Below are 25652 nucleotides of genomic sequence, written 5' to 3'. Positions count from 1 at the left end.
ATTCTACTCAAAGCTTTGTGTGCCATCACAAGTAGGAAGAAATTAAACTGAGTTAGAACCACTCTCCTTTCTCATGACCATGCAATAACTCAGCTACTACATCACCTGTTCTTTATTACTCTCCATTCAACACTTCCACCCACTTCCCCACATGGCTCCCCACATCATTACTCCATGTCATCCAGACATCCAGGAATAAACTACATATACTGCAGCCTCACTCTGCACTACTTCTCTGATTACACAGGACATTGCAACTAGATAATTCTTTTAATTCCCTAATTTTTTGCCATTTTACGCATAAATCCAAATGTTTGCCAAATTATTTTTCTTACTCGCCTTTCATGGCATTATATTTAGGACTATATCATCCCTCACCCATCCTGCAACACACACCTCTGTCCACATTGCCCCTTCATTACTTCACTCAACTCTACTTAACACTCATGAACTGTTGTCCTATTTATATTCAATAGATATAACAGCCTCACCCTGTCGCCAGAAACTAAAAGGACACACTTCTTACAATCATCTTTCCTATCTTTCTTTGTCCAGTGCTTCTATTAGCTGGTGATGTAACACCTAATCCAGGTCCCCCTCAATTCTCCCACACACATATATCTGAATGCTACAGAAATCCAGCAAACCTCAAATGCATCACCTGTCCCCCACTTCTTCCAAAGTCCTTTAACTGTGCCCTTTGGAATGCACGCTCTGTTTGTAACAAACTTACCTCCATTCATGATCTCTTCCTCTCAAACACCCTCAACCTTCAGGCAATAACAGAAACATGGCTCACGCAATCATACACTGCCTCACCTGCAGCCCTTTCACATGGTGGTCTCCATTTCACCCACACCCCCAGACCCGGAGGCAGACAAGGAGTGGGAGTTGGACTACTTCTCTCCCCACAGTGCACGCTCACAGTTCTATGAAATGTCCCATCGCTCACGTTCACATCTTTTGAAGTACATACTGTTAGGATTTTTAACCCATTCTCTATGTGTGTTGCTGTCATCTATCGCCCCCCTGGACCACACCAACAATTTCTTGCATGGCTCCCTCACTTTCTATCTTCAGACGTCCCCACCGTCATCATGGGTGAGTTCAATATCCCTATTGCTAATCCACGTTCCAATGCTGCTTCCAAACTTCTCTCTCTAACATCCTCACTTGACCTCTCCCAGTGGACTGAATCCGCTACTCATCAGGATGGCCACTGTCTTGATCTTGTTTTCTCTAGACTATGCTCAGTTTCTCATTTCCTTAAGACTCCTTTCATCCTCTCTGATCATCACCTTTTTACCTACTCGCTCACCCCCAGTTCTTTAATCTCCCCAGTGTCAAACTCCTCCAAGCCTCCTCACAACCGCAGGAATACAAACTCTATTGATTTTCAAATGTTTTTCCTCTATCTTCAGCACCTCCTCTGCCCAATTTCTACATTCTAATCGCCTGATAGGGCAGAACCTCATTTTCAACAAACCCTAGCAACTGCCCTTGATCAACCCTAGCAACATACCCTCACAAATTGGTTGGTCCCTGTCTCCTGTGCTCATTCCACCTCTAACTAACATCTGTAATCTCTCTCTCTCTATGGGTATTTTTCCATCACTATTCAAGCATGCAGTGATTACTCCTAAACCTAAATTCTGATCCAATCTCTCTCAAATTACCTCCTCATCTCTCAGCTTCCATGCCCCTCCAAGCCTCTCGACAGAATAGTCTACACTCACCTCACAAATTTTCTTACAGCAAACAACCTACTGGATTCTCTTCAGTCAGGCTTTCGCTCCCAACACTCCACAGAGACTGCACTGACCAAGGTTGTCAATGATTTGATCACAGCAAAAACTGAAGGCCATTATTCTAATTCTCCTGGATCTCTCTACTGCATTTGACACTGTTGACCACTCTCTCCTCATGAAAATACTACAATCCCTAGGTCTTGAAGGCACTGTCCTATCCTGGTTCTCATCATACCTATCTAATCGCTCTTTCAGTGTTAATTTGTCTGGATCCACCTCTGCTTCACTTCCTTTATCAGTTGCAGTACCACAAGGCTCACTCCTAGGTCCTCAGCTATTCTCTATCTACACCACTTCTCTTGGAAAACTAATAAGCTCCTTTAGATTTTCAATATCATCTCTATGCGGATGACACACAAATCTATTCATCCTCTCCTGATCTTTCACCATCTGTGTTGTTTCACGTTACTGACTGTCTTTCTGCCATTTCATCTTGGATGTCTTCTCGCCAACTCGCAAACTCAATCTTTCAAAAGCAGAATTAATAATTCCCACCCAAAAATTGAAATATCCTGCCTGACATTTATATTTTTGTTGATAACATGACCATAAATCCCACCCGGCAAGCTCGCTGCCTAGGTGTAATCCTTGACTCAGAACTATCCATTGCTCCCCACATCAACTCTATATCTAAATCATGTTACATACATCTAAAGACCATTTCCAGAATACGCACATATCTCACACAAGACACCGCAAAAACCTTAATTCATGCACTCATCATCTACTGCATTGACTATTGCAATTACCTCATTACTGGTCTTCCCAAAATCAGACTTGGACCCCTACAATCTATTTTGCACGCAGCGGCTAGATTGTTGTTCCTTGCAAACCGTTCTTCCTCTGCTGAGTCACTCTGTCAGTCTCTACATTGGTTGCCTATTTTTCAACGAATACAATATAAAACTTTTTTACTAATATACAAGGCCATCAACAAAATTGCACCGACATACATCTCTTCACTTGTCTCAAAATATCTCCCAACGAGACACCTCTGTTCTGCACAAGATTTGCGTCTCTCTTCCGCTCTGATCACATCCTCCCATTCCCTGTTACAGGACTTTTTCGGGCTGCATCCACTTTGTGGAATTTCCTCCCACACAAAATAAGACTTTCCTCCAGTCTTCAAACCTTCTCTGAAAACCCACCTCTTCAGACAAGCTTATGATATTCCTCAACCAGCATCTAAATCTCCCTATGTTACCCTATTACCACCCTCTACACAGCTAACACAAGACAACAACCCTCTGACCAACATTGCTGCGTGACTGATCACACAGTACAGTCAATACTTTTTACCTTTGTATTCTAGCTGGTCCAATATGCAAGCACGTACCCTTGTGTTTCAAACTGCCACTGCCCCATAGATTGTAAGCTTGCAAGCAGGGCCCTCTTACCTCTGACTGTATGTATTACCCAGTATTGTTTTATTAAGGTTTGTTCCTAATTGTAAAGCGCTGCAGAATTTACTGGCGCCATATAAATAAATGATGATGATGATTATTATTATTCTATATAAGTAACACAGGTGCATTCTATATACAGTAATTATTTCCCATCATTTTATATAACTAACACAGGTGTATTGTACATGCAGGAATATTTTCCCATCATTCCATATAAGTAACACAGATGCATTATACATGCAGCAATCATTTCCCATCATTCTATATAACTAGCACAGGATCATTCTATGTACAGTTATTATATCCCATCATTCTATATAAATAACACAGGTGCACTCTACATGCAGTAAATATTTTTCATCATTCTATATACATAGCGCAGATGCATACTACATACAGTAATTATTTCCCATCATTCTATATAACTAGCACAAGTGCATTCTACATACGGTATTTATTTCCCATCATTCTATATAACTAACACAGGTGCATTCTACATATGGTATTTATTTCCCATCATTCTATATAACTAACACAGGTGCATTCTACATACATTATTTATTTTCCATCATTTTATGTAACTAACACGGGTGCACTCTACATGCAGTTATTATTTCCCATCATTCTATATAACTAGCTCAGGTGCATTAATTATTTTACATCATTTTATATAACTAGCACAGGTGCATTATACATACAGTTATTATTTCCCATTATTCTATATAAATAACACAGATGCACTCTACCTGCATTAATTATTTCCCATATTTCCATATAACTAATACAGGTGCATTCTACCTGCAGTAATTACTTTCCATCATTCTATATAACTAAAACAGGTACAATTTACATGCAGTAATTATTTCCCATCATTCTATATAACTAACACAGGTGCATTCTACATACGGTATTTATTTCCCATCATTCTATATAACTAACACAGGTGCATTCTACATACATTATTTATTTTCCATCATTTTATGTAACTAACACGGGTGCACTCTACATGCAGTTATTATTTCCCATCATTCTATATAACTAGCTCAGGTGCATTAATTATTTTACATCATTTTATATAACTAGCACAGGTGCATTATACATACAGTTATTATTTCCCATTATTCTATATAAATAACACAGATGCACTCTACCTGCATTAATTATTTCCCATATTTCCATATAACTAATACAGGTGCATTCTACCTGCAGTAATTACTTTCCATCATTCTATATAATTAAAACAGGTACAATTTACATGCAGTAATTATTTTCCATCAATCTATATAACTAGCATAGGTGCATTCTAAATACATTTATTATTTCCCATCATGCTATATAAAGAACACAGGTGCATTCTACACGCAGTAATTATTTCCAATCATTCTATATAACCAAAACAAGAGCATTCTATATATAGTAATTGTTTCTCATCATTCCATATAACTAACACAGGTGCACTCTACATGCAATATTTATTTCCCATCATTTTATATAACTAACACAGGTGCATTCTACACGCAGTAATTATTTCCAATCATTCTATATAACTAAAACAAGAGCATTCTATATATAGTAATTGTTTCTCATCATTCCATATAACTAACACAGGTGCATTCTACATGCAGTATTTATTTCCCATAATTTTATATAACTAACACAGGTGCATTCTACGTGCAATATTTATTTCCCATCATTCTATATAACTAGCACAGGTACATTCTATATGCAGTTATTATTTCCATCATTCTATATAAATAACACAGGTGCACTCTACATGCAGTATTTATTTCCCATCATTCAATATAAATAACACTTGTGCATTCTACATGCAGTAATTTTCTCCCATCATTCTAGAAAAATAACACAGGTGCACTCTACATGTAGTAATAATTTCCCATCATACTATATAACTAGCATAGGTGCATTCTACGTACAGTTATAATTTCCCATCATTCTATATAAGTAACACAGGTGCATTCTACATTCAGTTTTTATTTCACATCATTTAATATAAGTAACTTGGGTGCATTCTACATGCAGTAATTATTTCCCATCATTCTATATAACTAGCACAGGTGCATTTTTCATGCGGGAATTATTGCTCATCATTCTATATAAGTAACATAGGTGCACTCTACATGCGGTATTTATTTCCCATCATTCTATATAACTAGCACAGGTGCATTCTACATACAGTTACTGTTTCCCATCATTCTATATAAATAACACTCATGTATTCTACATGCAGTATTTTTTTCCCATCATTCTAGAAAAATACCACAGGTGCATTTTACATGTAGTAATTATCTACCATCATTCTATATAAATAACGCAGGTGCATTCTACATGCAGTAATTATTTCCCATCATTCTATATAAACAACACAGGTGCATTCTACATACAGGAATTATTTCCCATTATTCTATATAAATAACGCAGGTGCATTCTACATGCAGTAATTATTTCCCATCATTCTATATAAACAACACAGGTGCATTCTACATACAGGAATTATTTCCCATTATTCTATATAACTAGCACAGGTGCATTCTACGTATACTATTTCCTAACATTCTATGTAAATAACACAGGTGCAGTCCACGTATAGTCATTATTTCCTATCATTCTAAATGTGGCTGAATCACATAGTAAAAAATTATTGAAGATATTTATTTTAATTATGAGTGCAATGCACTTCTTTATATCATTGCAAATGTACTTATCCTTTGATAGTGGTATGTGTTTTCTATGGAAATGTACGGACTTCTGAGACAGTATGTCATGTTTGAGGTTACAACTGTCTAGAGACAGGTAATCTCATGTCAATTAGACCTTTTCATCGCTCAGTGACCAAAACGTCTGTTCAGTCTGAATGACAGGTGGATATTATTATACTTTCTGGTAGACTGCCTATGCAAGAGAGCACATATGAATGTGAATTTTGCAAGCAAAATTGCGTTCAAAGTAAGATTATAGAAATGTGATATCCGGATGATAAACATTTAATAAAAAATCTCAGATGCAGTGGCGCCGCTAGTAGCTAAGTAAAAAGGTGTTAATCCCCTCCAGACTGTTTCACATGCAGGCTGCATGAATAAGTCTGGATTGGTGGGAGGGGGGGGGGGGGGGAGAAGGCTAGATTACCTCCTGCCAAGGTAGTGTCCAAAATTGTATTTAAAGAGCCCTGTTTTACACTGAAATATGTTATGCCATCTGTACTTCTGGATATCACTAGTACCTGAAACTAGTGTATGTAACTGTCCTTATTAGTACACTTGATCTAATAAAACATCTCTGCTTCAAGATCCTGCTTTGACGACTATTTGCCCTACTATAATCCCTGTGACCTGCAGATTAGACTACATCTAATCCGTTATCCGGCTGCTCTGAGGTTGGGTCCCAGGATTCTAGTACCAAAGCTCTGCCCGCTACATGCAGCTATGGAAAGTGTGATAGGCCAGGGGGAATCATCCACAGCAACCCAGATCTGAGGGAAAGAGGTCAGGGGTACCAGCCAAGGTGTACCAGAAAGGGGGTACACTAGCAGTGAGACTTACCCAGAAGGACGCGGTCCTAGGTGCCACGAAGAAGACTCTTGCTGGCAGCAGCAAAAGTCCCTCCTACTGCGGTGAAAGGACGCATTTGCGATAAAGAAAGAGGGGATGGTGGCAAGGCTAGCCTATCCGGTCCCCAAGAGCACAACAGACTGGGTGGCAAAGGAGGTCCACCCTATCACACTATATAAATAACACAGGTGCATTCTACATTCAGTTATTATTTTCCATCATTCTATATAAATAACAAAGGTGCACTCTACATACAGTAAATAATTACCATCATTCACTATAACTAACACACATGCATTCTACATAGAGAAATTATTTCTCTTTATTCTATATAACTAACACAGGTGCACTCTACATGCAGTATTTATTTCCCATCATTCTATACAAATAAGACAGGTGCATTCTACATACAGTAAGTAATTCCCATCATTTTATATAACTAACAAGGTCCATTCTACATACAGTCATTATTTCTAGAGATGTTCCCCCCGTGTTTTGGTTTTGGTTTTGGATCTCTATTAACTTTGTGTTTTGGTTTTGGTTTTGACAAAACCCCCTCACGTGTTTTGGTTTTGGATGTTTTTATTTTTATTTAAAATTGCTAAAATGTTAATATTTTAAAAAGGTTTAACAAACTCACACAGAAACGGGAGGGGTAGCAGGTACAGTTTAACAAACCAAGCAGTTTAGCTACAAGGAGTGACACTTTTGAAGTTCTTGGTTTGTTTGGGCCTCCACAAAACAAGCTACCAATGGGTTTAAGGCAGCTAAGCTAACAGTGCTGTCAATGAACTGTAAGACTGCAGAATTCAGGCAGCTGATACCACGAGAGATCATAGATAGGAATGCTCACTGACCCCTGTGTTTTTGTTTTTGTTTTGGATTTGTATTAACTTCGTGTTTTGGTTTTGGTTTTGGCAAAACCGCCCTCATGTGTTTTGGTTTTGGCAAAACCGCCCTCATGTGTTTTGGTTTTGGTTCTGTATTTTTTTAAAAAATTGCTAAAATATGCTAAAATCACTAAATTTGGCTCTTTTTTTCTTCCTACATTATTATTAACCTCAATAATACTAATTTCCATTCATTTCCAGTCAATTTTGACCACCTCACAGATCACAATATTATTTTCATACACTTTCGACCAAAGATTGCAGTGACCTGGCTGGATACTAAACAACAGAGCAAAGGCACAAACACACAGCAGTCCATAGCACGTCTATGAAACATTGCCACACAACAGTGGCAGAAAAGTGGTGCAAGATGGAATTGTCCTTGGTAACTCCCACCCACCCTTATGTAGGATTGACATAATATGATTGATGGGCAGCAGACTAGACAAGGTTATAAAGTCGACAATACATTGACAACAACTGCAATGTAGACAGTATTTATTAGGTTGACAATTCAAATGTAGACAGTATTATCCATAACTCTAACCCTGTCCCTAACCATGTCCCTATTCCTGTCCTTTTCCCTGTTCCTATCCCTGTCCCTATCCATAGATATGTCCCTATCTCTAGAATTGTCCCTATGCCTATCCCTTTCCCTGACCCTGTCCTTAGACCTGTCCCTATTCCTATACCTAGCCCTATCCTTATCCCTACCCCCTATCATTATTCCTATACCTGGCCCTATGTCTACACCTGTCCCTATCACTACACCTGTCCCTATCCCTGTCTCTAGACCTGTCCTTAACCATATCCCTAGCCTTACAATAATACTGTCCACATTTGAATAGTCTACCTAATCATGCTGTCTACCATGTGAATTGGCGACCTAATAATACTGTTAACACCTGAATTTTCAACTGTTACACAAGCTGATAGACCAATGCATAAATGTCAAACAGTGCAAGATGGAATTGTCCTTGGAAATATGTTAAAATGGACATGTACAGTTTAACAAAAGTGACAAGGACTACCACTTTTGTGGCTGAAGTTTTTGATACCACCAAGTTGTACAACAGGGAATGTGATGGAATTCACGCAGCTGTAATGCTCTCACAATATTGGTGGCGTAATCAGAAATCGCATATCTTCAGGAGAGTCCAAGCAGGATAAGCCATGTTGCAATGACATCCCTTAGTTTTTCTAACAGGTTGTCAGCGGAATGCCTCTTAGTGAAGCTGGTGATAAACAGAGTAGCCTGCCTTTGAAAAATCCGACATTGTTTGTTAGATGCTGCTGCTGTCCCTGCTGCCGAAGGTGATTCATCAACCCATTGGGCTGTCACAGTCATATAATCTTTAGTTCGCCCAGTTCCGCTTGTCCACATATCTGTGGTTAAGAGTACAGTGAGTAGAAGGAAATTTTGTAGACCAATAATTACATTTTATCAAACCTTCTGATAGAGGTGAGGAGTTGCCTTTGTAGTAAAATGGTGTTGTGATGGAATTTGGTAACAGGGGCACAGGACCTTATATAACTGTCTTAAACCAGCTGCATTAATTGTGGATATTGGAAGCAGATCTGATACTAGTATAGTCGCCATGGCGCCTGTGATTTGCTGTGCGACTGGGTGACAGCTGCCATACTTGCTTCCTCTTGCAAAGGATTGTTTAACAGTCAATTGTTGTAAATTACTAGTAGTCTTCTTCTTGGTCTGCTTCTGGGATGAAGATCCACCCCCAGCAGCAGCAGCAGCAGTGGGACTAACGCTCAAGAATTCTTCTGAGTAATCCATGATAGTGGAGCTGCCTTAGCAACTTGGATGCAGGACTAACTCCGATCGCTACTGAGGATATTGCTGAGGATGGTGTTGTGGGTGTAGATTGCAGGTGTCGGGATCTAGCTGAGAGAAGGGTCCTAGCTGATGATGGACTGCTTGTTGTTATTTTTTTAGCAGAAGTTTCTGGTTTACCCAAAAGCTTCATATGAACTCTCTTCAAATGGCGTAACATGGATGAGGTTCCTAGATGGTTAAGATCCTTACCTCTACTGACTGTGGCTTTACAAACACTACAAATGGCTAGACAACTGCTGTCACGATTTGGGTAAAAATAATTTCACACATAGGAGGTGGATTTTTTACTCTTATGCCCAGGCATGACAATGGCCTTCTTCTTATCATGTGCAAGATCTGCAGGACTTACACAAACAACATCATCCTCATCAACATCCTCATTAGCGCCCTCGTCATCTACACAAACATCACCCACATCACCCACATTCTGTTGCAATTCCAAAGTGACTTCCTCAATTTGTGTATCACCGGCTACACTCAGCTAGCTGTTCAGGCACACATCTGCACAAATGCTGAAAGGGACCTTCTTTATGGGTACACTATCAGACAGGTCAGGATTACACATACCACTCATGGATGGACTCTCCTCAGGGATTTGTGCCATTTCCAAACATACAGTTTCTTCTACTGTCTTACTGTTTTTTACAGCTCGGCTTTTACACATGAAATTTTTCTGTGTGAGCAATGGCACTGAGCAATGTCACCAGAGACTTAAGAGGGACAAGAACACTGCCTTGCTCCTCTTTCAGTGTAAGCAATTACAGATAGCAATGTCACTGAAGAATGACAAGAACACTGCCACCCCTCCTGCCTCTGTGTCATTCAATATAACTAACACAGGTGCATCCCACATGCAGCAAATAGTTCCTGTCATGACATACAATTAGCACAGGTGCATTCTATATACAGTAATTATTTCCCATCATTCTATATAAGTAACACAGATTAATTCTACAAATAGTAATTATTTCCCATTATTCCATATAAATAACACGGGTGCATTCTACATGCAGAAATTACTTCTACTCATTCAATTTAACTAACAAAGGTGCATTGTACAGTCATGGGCAAAAGTTTTGAGAATGACACAAGTATTGGTTTTCACAAAGGTTGCTGCTTAATTGTTTTTAGACCTTTTTGTCAGATGTTGCTATGGTATACTGAAGTAAACTGACAAGCATTTCATAAGTGTCAAAGGCTTTTATTGTTAATTACATTAAGTTTATGCAAAGAGTCAATATTTGCAGTGTTGACCCTTCTTTTTGAAGACCTCTGCAATTCACCCTGGCATGCTGTCAATCAACTTCTGGGCCACATACTGACTGATGGCCCATTCTTGCCTAATCAATGCTTGGAGTTTGTCAGAATTTGTGGGTTCTTGTTTGTCCACCCCCCACTTGAGGATTGACCAGAAATTCTCAAGTGGGATTAAGGTCTGGGGAGTGGACCCAAAAATTTCGATGGACCCAAAATTTCTAAGTTTTGGGCCCTGAGCCACTTAGTTTTCACTTTTATGGCAAGGTGCTCCATCATGCTGGAAAAGGCATTGTTCATCATCAAACTGTTCTTGGATGGTTGGGAGAAGTTGCTCTTGGAGGATGTTTTGGTGCCATTCTTTATTCATGTCTGAGCAAAATTGTGAGTGAGCCCACTCCCTTGGCTGAGAAGCAACCCCACACATGAATGGTGTCAGGATGCTTTACTGTTGGCATGACACAGGACTGATGGTGGCGCTCACCTTTCCTTCTCCGGACAAGCGTTTTTCCAGATGCCCCAAACAATCTGAAAGGGGATTCATCAGAGGAGATTACTTTACCCCAGTCCTCAGCAGTCCAATACCTGTAACTTTTACAGAATATCAGTCTGTCCCTGATGTTTTTCCTGGAGAGAAGTGACTTCTTTGTTGGCCTTCTTGACACTAGGCCATCCTCTAAAAGTCTTCGCCTCACTGTGCGTGCAGATGCACTCACACCTGCCTGCTGCCATTCCTGAGCAAGCTCAGCACTGGTGGTGCCCGATCCCGCAGCTGAATCAACTTTACAAGACGGTCCTGGCACTTACTGGACGCTCTTGGGCACCCTGAAGCCTTCTTCACAACTATTGACTCTCTCTACTTGAAGTTCTTGTGGATTCGATAAATGGTTGATTTAGGTGCAATCTTACTAGCAGCAATATCCTTGCCTGTGAAGCCCTTTTTGTGCAAAGCAATGATGACTGCTCGTGTTTCTGTGCAGATAACCATGGTTAACAGATGAAGAACAATGATTTCAAGCACCACCCTCCTTCTAAAGCTTCCAGTTTGTTATTCTAACTTAATCAGCATGACAGAGTGATCTCCTGCCTTGTCCTCGTCAACACTCTCACTTGTGTTAGCAAGAGAATCACTGACCTGAGGTCAGCTGGGCCTCTAATAGCAGGGCTGAAATGCAGTGATAATGTTGTTTTTGGGATAAAGTTTATTGTCATGACAAAGAGGGACTTTGAAATTAATTGCAATCTGAGCACTCTTCATAACATTCTGAAGTATATGCAAATTGCCATTATAAAACTGAGGCAGCAGACTTTGTGAAAAAAAATACTTGTATCATTCTCAATACCTTTGACCATGACTGCACATGCAGCAGTTATTTCCCACCATTTTACATAAATAACACAGGTGCACTCTACATGCAGTAATTATTTCCCATCATTCTATATAAGTAACACAGATAAATTCTACAAACAGTAATTATTTCCCATCATTCTACTTAAATAACACAGGTGCACTCTACATGCAGTAATTATTTCCCATCATTCTATATAAGTAACACATGTGTATTCTACATGCAGTAATTATTATTGCCCATCATTCAATATAACTAACACAGGTGCATTCCACATACAGTCATTATTTTCCATCATTCTATATATATATATATATAACACAGGTGCCTTCTACATGCAGTATTTTGTTCCCATCCCATCTATCTATATAACAAACATAGGTCCATTCTACATGGAGTCATTATTTCCCATCATTCTATATAACTAACACAGGTGCATTCTACATATAGGAATTATTTTCCACCATTCTATATAACTAACATAGATGAATTCCACAGACAATAATTATTTTCCATCATTCTATATAAATAACACAGGTGCATTCTACAGACCGTAATTATTTGCCATCATGCTATACAATTAAGACATTTTTTGTAGAGTAATTATTTCCCATCATTCTATATGAATAACACTGGTGCTTTCTACATGCAGTAATTATTTTCCATCATTTTATAGAAATAACACAGGTACAGTCTACATGCAGTAATTATTTCCCATCATTCTATATATAGCACAGTTACAATCTACAAACAATAATTATTTCCCATCATATTATACATAACAAAGGTACATGCTACATAAAGTAATTATTTCCCATCATTCTATATATAACATAGGTACTGTGGCTGGATCACTTATAAATAACGTATTGTATAAATATATTTAAATTAATAGTTCAGGACGCCAATTTATGTAATTGCAAATGTACTGATTTTTTAATATTATGTTGTATTTCGGTATAGGAAATGCATTTATTTCTGAAACAGTGCCAGGGGAGGAAATTAAAATTTTGTAATTTTACTATTGGAAGCCTCATGCTAATTAATTATTTTCATGTGAAGTGACCATCACATCTTTTTAGCCTGAAAACAGAGCAGGGTGTCTTTACCTGTTATCCTGCCTTGTTAAAGTGGAAGGAAAGATCTGAACAATGAAACAACATTAGGATATCACAGAGTAGTGTAAATTTTGTTAAGTACAAGTTTAGAGAACATCTCACATCCTGATGTTAATCTTTGAATGAAATATTTAAGACTTTCACGGACCTGGTCAGAAAAGGAGGCTGTCCGGCTGTTCTCAGGTTGGGACCCAGCATTCCAGTACCAACGCTCTGCCCGCTACTTTGCCCCTCTGGCCAGTGTGATAGGCCAGGGGGAACCATCTACAGCATTCCTGATCTAAAGGAAAAGGTCAGGGGTACCAACCCAGGTACCCAGTAAGGGAGTACACCAGCAGCGAAAGTTACCCAGAAGGAAGCAGTTCTAGGCGCCGGTGTAGGAGCCTAGTGGTGGCAGCAGGCTCCTCCTACTCTGACACCCTCTACCAGTCAGCCCCTACATACATCAATTAATTTCTGTCATTCTATGTTATTAATACAAGAGATTATACAAGCACAGATTTGTAAAATGCTCGGGCTCTTTTTGTCTCTGCACAGTTTCCCCACGTAACTGTAACTCTCAGGGTTGCCCTGACTGTCTGGGATTCCTTCCAGATAATTGCCCTTATCACACTGATAGCCCGGTAGAGTCGAATTGTAACACAAGGGTAATCTATACACAGTCATTTATTCCACTATTCTATATCACTAACACACGTGTATCCTACATAAATAATTACCGTCATATTATTATCAACACTACAGATATTGATTACCATCATCCTATATCATTAACAGATGTATATCCTACATATAGTAATTGTTTTCCTCATTCTATATTATTAATAGAAGTGCATACTATATACAATAATGAATAAAAAATGATGTGCATTATAAATATAAACACAGGGGGTATTCTAAACACCGTAAATAATTCCCATAGTTCTATATCATTAACATAGATGCTTTTTACGTACAAACATTTATTCACAGTATTTTATTTGATTAACACAGGTCTGTTCTGCATTCAGTAATTCATCCTCATTATTCTATATCAATAAGTGTATTCAATATACATTCATTATTTCTCATCATTCTTTGTCATTAGTACAGTTTCATCCTTTACATGATAATTTATTCCCATCACACAAAGCAAATTATCAGTTCATTCTATCAAACTATCCGTTCAGTCTATCAAACAATGAGTTCATTCTACCAAACTATCAGTTCAGTCTATCAAACTATCAGTTCATTCTTCAAACTATCAGTTCAGTCTATCAAACTATCAGTTCATTCTTCAAACTATCAGTTCATTCTTCAAACTATCAGTTCATTCTTCAAACTATCAGTTCAGTCTATCAAACTATCAGTTCATTCTTCAAACTATCAGTTCATTCTTCAAACTATCAGTTCATTCTGTCAAACTATCAGTTAATTCTGTCAAACTATCAGTTAATTCTGTCAAACTATCAGTTCAGTCTATCAAACTATCAGTTCATTCTTCAAACTATCAGTTCATTCTTCAAACTATCAGTTCTTTCTGTCAAACTATCAGTTTATTCTATCAAACTATCAGTTTATTCTATCAATCTATCAGTTCATTCTGGCAAACTATCAGTTTATTCTATCAAACTATCAGTTTATTCTTACCAGTGAGTTGAATGTATGAACTTATTCGTACAGGGGCGAATTGAACACCACAATGTTCTTGCATCAATGTGGCCAGTTGAGGAACTACTTCCAGGGGGTGCAGCCCCAACAGCACCAAGCAATGCCAGGTCACACTCCAGGGGCCTTCACTCCGCTTTGAGAAGAGAAAAACAGGCCCCCTTCTGAGCATGCACGGTGAAATTTAGCCATGGGCCCAGCAACGCATTTTTTTTGTTACCATAAATATTCTGAGGATTTGTTTGGCTAATAAAGAGGTTACACATGGATGTGCAAGAGATGAAAATTCATAGGACATCCAAAGTTTATTGAAAAGCATCATCCAGTGGAAGAATATAACAAGTTTAAGCTTAATAGGAGGAGGCAAAAAAAGCCATTGTTGAAGAGAAATCAAATGAAGTGCTGCTTAGAGTTTTCATAAATCATGTGCGAGATCCACATACCAGGTGGAGGAAGATTCAGTGGTCTGATGAGAATAAGATTAAACTTTTTGGCATCAACACTAGAAAAGAGAGATCTTACAGTAGCGCACGCAGCATTGGCCATGTATATTATGGGGATAGTAAGAGTTAGAGAGCATCCAAGCACTGTCTAAAATTATAGCCACGCCCACATACATGCTGGTCACGCCCACTGGCGGGATGGTGTGGAAACGACCCTATACAAATCCTGCGTTTGCCCCGGATCTATGTCTATTAGTAATATGCCCCATGCATTGTAGAATTATCATGGTAAGAGTTCCCACCACAACTTCTAGGATCCTATTCCGTGGATCTGAAAGAAATTTCTTTCTTATGTTACCTTACCTCCCTCTAATTTTAGAAATCCTTATTATGATCCTGATTATTTTTAAAAGCACTGCCTTCCCAAACTCTGTTAGTAATTTGTATTAGATATATTGTAATGTTTCTATCATATCACCCCTGTCCCTTGTCTCCTCAAAGCTGGAAATGTTCAGCTCTTCAGGTCCTAAGTTTGTTATGCAGCCCATGCACCATTTATGTAGCATCTTCTCTGATTCATTCCTCCTGCTCCTAATACCTCTTCCAATACAACCAAGTATTCTACTATTCCTACTGCTTGACTACACTGTTGGCTTTCCTTCGTATCATCTAAAGGTCTGAGCCATGAGGTACTCCTCTGGCTACCAGCCGTTCCTCTGAGCTTACACCATTGACTACAACAGTCTGGATTAGATTTTCTGAAACTTCTAAAAAGGAAAAGTGGAGGTGTTGCCCATAGCAACCAATCAGATTCGTCCTATCCTTTTCTAGAATGTACTAGATAAATGATAGCTAGACTCTTAGGGCTAGATTTACTAAGCTGCGGGTTTAAAAGAGTGGGGATGTTGCCTATAGCAACCAATCAGATTCTAGCTTTCATTTATTTAGTATCTTCTACAAAGTGACAGCTAGAATCTGATTGGTTGCTATAGGCAACATCCCCACTTTTTCAAACCCACAGCTTAGTAAATCTAGCCCTTAGACTTTTAGACGTTTTGGTAAATCTACCTCTCTGTCTCCTGTGCTGTAGCCAAACATTTATCAATTACACTGTATTTGAGTCAAATACAATCATTTACAGTTTTTGAATTAATTTATTTTGGGTTAATGTGTAAAATTTGCTACAATGGAAATAAGCAATATTTACTGATCTGTTGCTTTAGTTACTGAGTCAAAATAATCCACTAGATTGGGTTGACATCAGGGGCAGACTGGATTGTTGGAGGGCAAGGGGTCATCTGTTCCCCATAGTGGGCTACCTTGGGCTGGACCACTGGGCCACCTCCATTTTTCTTCCTTTAAAATGTTCCTAATGGGCTGATGAGTCCAATATTGACCACTGGGCTAAAATTAGCCAGCCCTGCCCTGCTTGAGATCCATGCTACCTTGGACCTTGTAGTTTGTCTGACCCAAAATAGACAACAGTATTTTTTTTAAGTGATTCCATTAATGTTCCCTCTCACAGGTCTATATTGCCTTTTTTTGTGCAGTTGAACTACATTTACCAATTTTCTGGCATTTATTTATTAATACATTTTATATAGTACTTACATATTACACAGAAAATGTTTATCATTCACATGAGTCCCTGTCCCAGCGGAGTTTGCAATCTACAGTATATCCCCTACCACACACACGGGCACTAGTGTTAATTTCATCTGAAGTCAATTATCCTACCAGTATGTCTGTGGGTGGTTGGAGAAACCGGAGTTCCCTGGCGGTAACCCATGTATACACAGGGGGGAACATACATACTCCATACAGGTAGAGCCATGTTCAGCACAGAACCTATGACCCCAGCAGAGTGAGGCAGCAAAGTTATCCTCTGCATCACCAAAATTATTAAATAGACAGCTGAAACTTGTCCTAATCTAGACCTGATCCTAATAAACGAGGGGTGTGGTCAATAAGCAGGCATGCAATTAGAAGCAGATAGATAGTACTGCTTGTGTCACCATCCTCACATAGCTCTATACCATGCCTCCAGAACATACAAACTCCATACAGATAGGGCCCTGGTCATTATCAAACCCATGTGGCTCAGTGCTGCCTGTAATAATGCCTGTCAGCATCTATTGGTTAATAGTCCTGCAAGTGCTACTCTTAGTTCTTTTACCACTCTTGGAGGTTTGCTATCTGGGCCCATTGACCTGTCCACTTTTAATTTTGAGCGTTCATGTAAGAACTCTTATTAAATATATCATTCTTCACAGTACAGTAGGGTATATCTTTTACCCCTGGTTTAGGTGACCCCTGTGAATCTTCACCAGTAAATGCAGAGCAGACAGTCATTTATTTTGTCTGCAATTGTTTTGTCTCCTTCAACATATTTAATTAATTGACATCATGCTATATTATTAACATGGGTATTGACATCATTCTATAACATTCACTCAGGGGCATTATACATACAGCAATCAATTCCCATCTTGCTATATTATTAACACATATGTATTCTACCTGCAATAATGAATTTCCATCATGCTATATTATTAAGGTCCTATGAGGTCCTAAAGCAGGCTTTGGTGTTTTGTACATATTCTGAACTATTTATGTGATGGTTTTTAAGGTCCTGTGTTTCTTTATCTGTTCCAGATGAAGTCTCTGCTCAGTCGTTGGAACAGAAATACATATTTGACACCAGAACTTTGTCTGCCTTGGATGAGATAGTAGGAGCCGAGCTGAGGATTCTGCGCAAAGCTCCAGAAAACATAAGCTTTGTTGTCCCTGAGTCCGGGAGTCTGGTGCACCTCTATCTGTACACCTGTGCCACCATTTGGCAAGAGGCTAAGCTTCTAGACTCTCGGTCTGCTGATCTGCTGGACACATTCTCAAAGTGGGAGGTCTTTAATGTCTTGAAGGCCATGGACAGCAGGAAGAGCCCTGGTGAACCTCTGTGTTTTACGTTGAAGATGGTCTCGGATCTCACAGTGACCTACCTGCCACCGGCCCAACTGGGGTTTCATCGGCTGGGCCAAGTAGACCCAGAGAAAGCTCTGTTGGTGGTCTCTTCTTACTCTAAGAGGAGAGAGAACCTTTTTAAAGAGATAAGAGACAAAATTAAGTCCAAGGGTAACCCAAAAAGTTTAGACTCTCCAGAATATGGCCAAAGGTCCGTAATTAAAAGAAGAAGAAAACGGACAACTCTCCCAACTAGGACAAGTCACAATAAAGGTCAAGGAAAGAGGGCTAAAACAAGATGTAGTAAGAAGCCCCTTCATGTCAATTTCAAGGAGCTGGGCTGGGATGATTGGATCATTGCCCCCTTGGATTATGAAGCTTATCACTGTGAGGGCGTTTGTGATTTCCCACTGAGGTCCCACCTGGAGCCTACCAACCATGCCATTATCCAGACTTTAATGAACTCGATGGACCCCGAGTCCACCCCACCAAGCTGCTGTGTTCCTTCCAAACTCAGCCCCATCAGTATATTGTACATAGACTCTGGGAATAATGTAGTCTACAAGCAGTATGAGGACATGGTAGTAGAAAACTGTGGCTGCAGGTAGCATTTATTTTATACAGATTTAAGATTGTGTTATGTGTATGTTCTAACTAAAAACGAAAAACAAACAAAAAAAACTCATATAAAAACAAAAAAGGCAAGCAGAGGTAAAGATAAGTGTGTAATTGTCTACATTCTCCTGTGTGTCACTATGTGTTATCTTCCTTAATGACAGACGTAGCTATTTCACAGGCACGAGACTATATATGATCCGCTGAATTTCAGTAAAGGAGGTAGTTATGGTAAAATACACGTTACAATAGTTTACAATGAAAATGTTTATCAGATTGGACTGGAGAGTAAATCACAGAGTATGTAAGAAAATCATTCCAAAGGGGAAAATATACAGGTTACGATCTTAGTGCTTAGTTTTCCAGACAAAGGGATTCCGTAATTTGGATCATCATGTCCAAACAATGCTCAAGTACAATTATTAAAGTACCCCTATATTCTCCAACACTTCCCTTTGGTATCCCTTCTTAATTAAATTATTTAGCAACGCTCCTCACAGTGACAGTAGGAGGAAAAACATGGTAATCATGTCTGTGTTTATGACACTATCACTATTTCTGTACTTTTTTAACATTTTAGATAACACGTTTCCCAAAAAATAGATCTCATTCCTTTACTTTTCTTTTTTTAATAAAATATTCCATACCAATTGGAGTTCAAATCTAATACAGCCACCATGTTGGTACACCCAAGTCATCAATGCTGTATGGGTGTAATCTAGAGATGTGTCAATTAATTCTACTCTACTATATGTGTAGAATTGGGTAGTTCGGAGTATTCCACTCAGAACCTTTAAGGAGAAATTCCGCAAAAGAAACTGGCAAAACTCTGCACCCAAACGCAGAATTAATTCCGCAGAAGAGTTCTGAAATGTTGCTCTGTGACATGCTGGGACTTTCAGTTCTACAACCGTTGGAGAGCCAGAAGTTGACTGGTTGTAGTTTTACAGCAGCTATAGTTCTACCCCTTGCCTCTGGGTGATAGAAAGAGAGATTTAAATTGTAATAGATTTTTTTCTTTTTTTTCTGTAAGAACTGAGGAAGCCGTGCCCTACAAAAATGTCAAAAATGAACATGACTTTTAGCCTATAAATAATATTCATATTTGGGGAAACGGCAGATTACATATAAATCAACAAAGGAAAGGCAATTCTAATAATTTGTTCAGAATCTCGACTCAATGACCCTAATTCATCAAAACTCGTCAGCCAGGTAACATCATTCATCCACAGAGAGGAACCAGGGCATAGAGGTAATACAGGTCAGCATTTGAAGTCACTGCAGGATATACCGTACTGTACTCCATACCTAATAGTGCTGGGGCCAGGCGCCAGGAAACAGCTTGAGCTGTTATTGGATAACTAAAGGCTTAGATATAATATATCACATATGCTATATAACATTATACAGCATTGTTCCACCGCTAAACATTCACATGGTCATTTACATATTTTCTGGGAACTATTAATTTAAATGCACACATATCAATCTGTCCTAATGTCAACACTTTCAACAAGTATGCTGTGTACATAAATAAAACTGCTTTTGCAAAGAAAATAAATGTATAAATAAATATAATTAAACTAAATAAATTCATATTATAAAAATATACATTTATTTTTTGCAAAAGCTATTTTATTTTTTAGTATATTTTGAAGCAGTCGCTTTTCTGTGAGCGTGTTGGTATCTAAGCTGACTTTTATCTTATGTTAGTGAATTGTTTTATGAATTCTTGAGCTTTATCTAATAATATAACCAAAGGTTTTTGTGGAGCTCCTGAGTCCCAGCATGCACTGGGAGACAGCATCAGTGGTTCTCCAACTGTTGTGAGACTACAAGTCTCAGCATGCCCTTCCAGCTGACACACAGTTGTCACGTACATCCCCACACGTAGATAGAGGTAACATTTGTTTGGCTACATTCAGAATTTCGCTGTTCCAATGACGATGTCCATTATCATTATAACTATTAGCATACTGTAATGCTTAAAATAATACACACAGGGAATATATCCTTAATGCTGTAATGCTGTATCCGATGATACATTACCAAGTAACTTAAGCGACAACTCCCCAGAGGTGAGACAGACAGTGTCGGATCTTAGGCTAGGTACACACTGAAGAATTTTCCAACCAACGTGTTATCTCAAACAATTGAACCTACGACTGAAGGTCTGATCAGTCTGACGATTCATCCATACACAGTGACACAATTTACCTTCAGATCTGTGCTCTTCATCTGGTCCTCTAGTCTTCAGAGAATGACAGCACAATATTCATTCATTTTTGTCACATTGTCACACTGATTAAAACCGCCTTGTTATAGTTATCCACATGTCCTAGCGAATTTCGTTAGCTTCTGTGACTCTGAAACTAAACATTCTGTCTCAGAACGAACAAATTAATTATTCCTTCTACTGCACTCTCTACATTTATTCACCGGGACATTCATTGCTAGCATCAGCTGAAAAGAGCCCGACTCTGTAAACTCTATGGAGATCCTGAGTGCATACACACTACATGATCGGTCAGTGATTGGTCGGAAAATATTAAACAGTACGACCAACCAAATGAACCGACAATCGACATTTTGGAACGACTTTCGTGTCACTATACACACTAACCCGACTTCTGACCGAACAAGCGTATGTTGGTTGATTTGGCCGATTATTGGACTAAAACGCTCCAGTGTGTACCTAGCCTTACAGTCATATGGCTTAAGCGACATTTAATTCAATCAGGACATACAAAACACATTCAAATAACAATCTACTGCTACAGTATTTACCTGATCCACAGCTTTCTAAGTTAGTTTTGTGTGTTTATCGCAAGCTTAGACAACTGGTTCCTTTCCAGTCGCTGTGGAACTACAAGTCCCATCATGCCTTGCCTCCCCCTGGTTTATGGGATTTTCACATTGAACAGAGAGCCATATGTTGCCTACCTCTGGTCCTGTTCTCTTATTTCAAATCAGATGTTAGAGATATAAATTATGTACAGACTCTTGTATCCAAATTACACTGTTACTAATACCACTTTCATACTGACGCCCCTGCAATATCCCGGGTTTTTGAAGCCGGGTTTTTGCAGGGGCTCGGAGCGTCCCAGCTCAGAAACACCATTCATACTGCACCTTGGACCCGGGAATTTCCTGGGTTGACCCCATTCATACTGCACAAGTCTGTGCCCTGGCAATTTGTGGGAGTCATCACCAGAGCACTTTTCATTGGCTGAAAGCTGGAATATGGAAGAAAAAAAAATCAATCTCTCTCTCTCTCTCCCTCTCCCTCTCTCTCTCTCTCCTATGCAAAAACCCGGGTTGCACCATTCATAGTGCAGACGACCCGGGTCCGACCCGGGAATTACCCCTCGATAAATCCCGGGTTGAAGACCCTGGTTTTTAGACCCGGGATTTTTCACTTGTACCATTCATACTGCACCAAGACCCGGGTCGTTTGAGCTCGACCCAGGAAAAACCCGGGATTTTGGTGCAGTATGAATGGGGTATAATGCATGATACCATGGACATTATTTGTAGACCAGTATTTCATCACAAATAGAGGAAAAGTCTTCGGCTTGTTGAAATAATAAATATCAAATTCATTATTTAAAATATAATTCCACCCAAAACTGGGGTCTGGCTATCCAGCAGGCTCCCTCGCTTCTGTCTGCTTACTCCTAAATTGTCCCTTAATAGCTAAATGTAGTGAAACAAATGTACTTTAATGAATCCTTTGTAGTTCCTTTTTTTGTCTACTAGAATACACACGTAATGTTTTATTCTGAATTTTAAGTAAATGATCCTTTTTGATTTTCTAAACTCTTCAGCCATAATGAGTAATTTTTTGGAGATTGGGGTAGGGTATTTATAAAATCTGATTTACAGAGGAAAAGAGGTTCTGTAATCCATGGCAAAAACAGAACAGGATATTCATATTCTACAATGCACTAGGAAAAAAAAATAATCTAATGGGTTTCTCTGAGTTGTATTGCCCATAACAACCAATCAGATTCTAGCTATAATTTATCTAGTACATTCGAGGAAATGGTAGTTAGAATCTGATTGGTTACTATAGGCCACACCTCCACTTTTCATTTTTAGAACATTTTGCAAATTTCTCGCCCCCCTTCATCCCCGTCATGTGCACTAGCTTTCTTAAATGTCACACACTGGGGGGTTTAGTTTAATACCACCTAACGAGTCAAGCTATTTCCTAATTCTTAAGTACGTGCTACATAACGGATTGCTTGCCTTGGTCATTTATTTTATAGGGTAATTCCACTTAAAGTGCCTTGTATTTTATGTTTAATAAAATTTTTCTAATCCTTTCTTTTCCAGTGACTGACAGGAGAAAATATTATGAAACGTGCAGCAAACCTATTTATCAAACATGTTTAATTTATTTATCAAAGAAGGTATAACATTTTCATACCGAGCTGTGGGGATTTCTGAGGAGTCACAGTACAAACCTAATGGAATAATATCTTTTTGTAGGCATCCCACTCTCTACAGCCTCTTCTCCCTGTGTTAATACAGGTGGATCCGTGTTTTTTTGTTTAATATATATTCATGTTAAACTAGTGGCCTTGGACTTTGAAATGTATACATTTAGATAGTCTACCCGTGGAACAAAACAAGGATGTAAATGCTTTGTATGTATTCTGAGACTGTACATATTGAAATGTAAATTATCATTCTATATTTTCTCAATATACTATATAGTGGGATATATTTTGTCAATTAAACATTCCTGAATACTCTCTTTTATAACCCATTTAAAATATTTTGTACAGATACTTTTATTAAATATTTTATGATTAAAAATTGTCTTGATATCATGTTGTCTGGTTTTTTAACCATGGTCTCAAGGAGTCATCTGTTGGCAATGCACCTTATGGGGAGTGGAGCCAGGGGGGGTGGAACAGTTCATAGCATAATTTTGGCTATTTTGAGAGCAATGTGGGGGCCCCAGGAAAGAACGGGGGCCTTGGAGGTGGTGGTGACCCAACACCCCTGCTCGTTGCTACCGCACCCATTTTAGTTCCACCATTGCATGGAGTTAAAAATTGTAACGAGCACATTCTGTCCATCGGCTGGTCTTGTTCTCCCCAGTCTAATATTAATATCGAGTGAATGTGCTAGAAAATATATAATAAATAATTTATATCAACAGCAAATAAAGTCAATTAGTTTTTTCCAGTTGGGTTTGCCGTTGTCTATGGCTCCCAAATGTGCAGCAATTTTTATTGCCTGGATAGTAATATACTGTGTACCAAAGCCTATGCATTAGTGAGCTAAATAATATACCAGAACCAACTATAGTGTTTACAGCTTAAAGGGTTTTGAACCTTAAAGAGTGACTCTACCTTTAGATATAATGACTGCCGTCTGCTATGTAGATAAAATTGTTTCCAATAAACAGACCTGAACTTAGCTGTTGTTATATGAGAGGGCAGCAAACATAAACAAACCTGCAGGGAAGATAAACTGGACTGACGGTGGGATTCCCCTTTCAATTCAACTTTTCACTCTCTTCTTCATACTAGAACTGCAATGGGATTCCTGACAATTGCCCAATTCACTCAACTCCCCCGGTACCTGAGAGCTAGCTTCTGATTATCCCATAGGCTGACTAGGCTGCAACCTAGGACGTGAGGCTTTGGGGGGGGGGGGGGGAGCAACATTTTTGGGGGTGCCGGGGAGAGGTATAAACTGAAATTAATTTTAAAATATAAGAGAATAGTTGTTCTCTAAAGTAAAATAAAAAAACGAAAAGAAAAGTGTAGTAAGGTTTTAGTCTTGAAGACAATAAGTTATCTTTGCGCGGGCGTTTGAGGATAAGCGATTATGAGAGACAAGGATGGCGACAGCCTCCTCCCTCTTCTCTGTCACCTTCAGTAGCACTCGCTCAAGCCTCCGTTCTGCTAGACAGTTCTGACAAAAATTGCCGTGACCCATTTAAAAAGCTGAGTGGAGCTAAGTTTAGACAACACGGGAACATAAATATTGAGGAGGGGGGGGGGGGGTTGAAAGGGGTAAAGGAAGCCAGATTTTAAATTAAGGAGTGTTCATTATTACCTATACCATGAGCGCATTGGATGAGCCTGTGACTATACAACCATGAAGAGGCGGACAGGAAGCAAACGCTGAGTACAGTAAGGGCCCGTAACTGTGACAGAGACAGACCAGCACAAAGACCCAGATACGCCTGCCTGTAGCCCTACCACTTGTGGATGCCCGAGGGCTGGTGCAGATCCACACTGATGATTATGAAGATGGTCGTCAGCACTAGCTAGCCTCTTCCGATTGGCTGATTGTGGATTGACCGCTAAAGCTGACAGGTGCTTTCTGTGTTGATCATAACAATATTATAGGATTGTGTGGGCGTATTTTAGAATTAATTTTTTCCTTACTTTCATGCAAATGCATTTTTCTCCATCAAAAACGTTTCAAAACATGTCTTATGCTTTTGAGATTGGGTGTAAGTGTATCTGACGTATGCCTGACATACATCTGGTGCATATGCTAACAACTTTACCGCATCTGACCAGCAGAGGTCCCCGCTGGAAGTATCAAGTGTCCGATGAATAGCGCAAACGGCGCGGTCACAGGGCAGGGGCTCATAGGCAACATCAAACATATAAGAAAAAGATATACAGTATATCTCCCAACTGATAGTAACAAAGTTTGCACCTTTTTATTTGCTGCATTGCGGGGAATAAAAAGTAAACTATATATTACAG

At 39.1% G+C, this 25652-nt stretch overlaps 1 protein-coding gene across 1 annotated transcript in view; it reads left to right on the top strand.

The window, feature by feature from the left end:
* The window catches only part of GDF7 (growth differentiation factor 7), a 28798-nt gene extending 8372 nt beyond the window's left edge, over nucleotides 1-20426 (top strand). The window contains exon 2 of the mRNA XM_075200493.1: nucleotides 17989-20426. Within this exon, the coding sequence (XP_075056594.1) occupies nucleotides 17989-18902 (914 nt within the window). The 3' untranslated portion in view covers nucleotides 18903-20426. The remainder of the gene's footprint in view (nucleotides 1-17988) is intronic.
* The last annotated feature ends 5226 nt before the right edge of the window (nucleotides 20427-25652 follow it).

Source organism: Mixophyes fleayi, chromosome 3 (assembly GCF_038048845.1).
Source record: "Mixophyes fleayi isolate aMixFle1 chromosome 3, aMixFle1.hap1, whole genome shotgun sequence".
Classification (NCBI taxonomy): domain Eukaryota; kingdom Metazoa; phylum Chordata; class Amphibia; order Anura; family Limnodynastidae; genus Mixophyes; species Mixophyes fleayi.
This window is presented reverse-complemented; position numbering and strand designations above follow the sequence as displayed.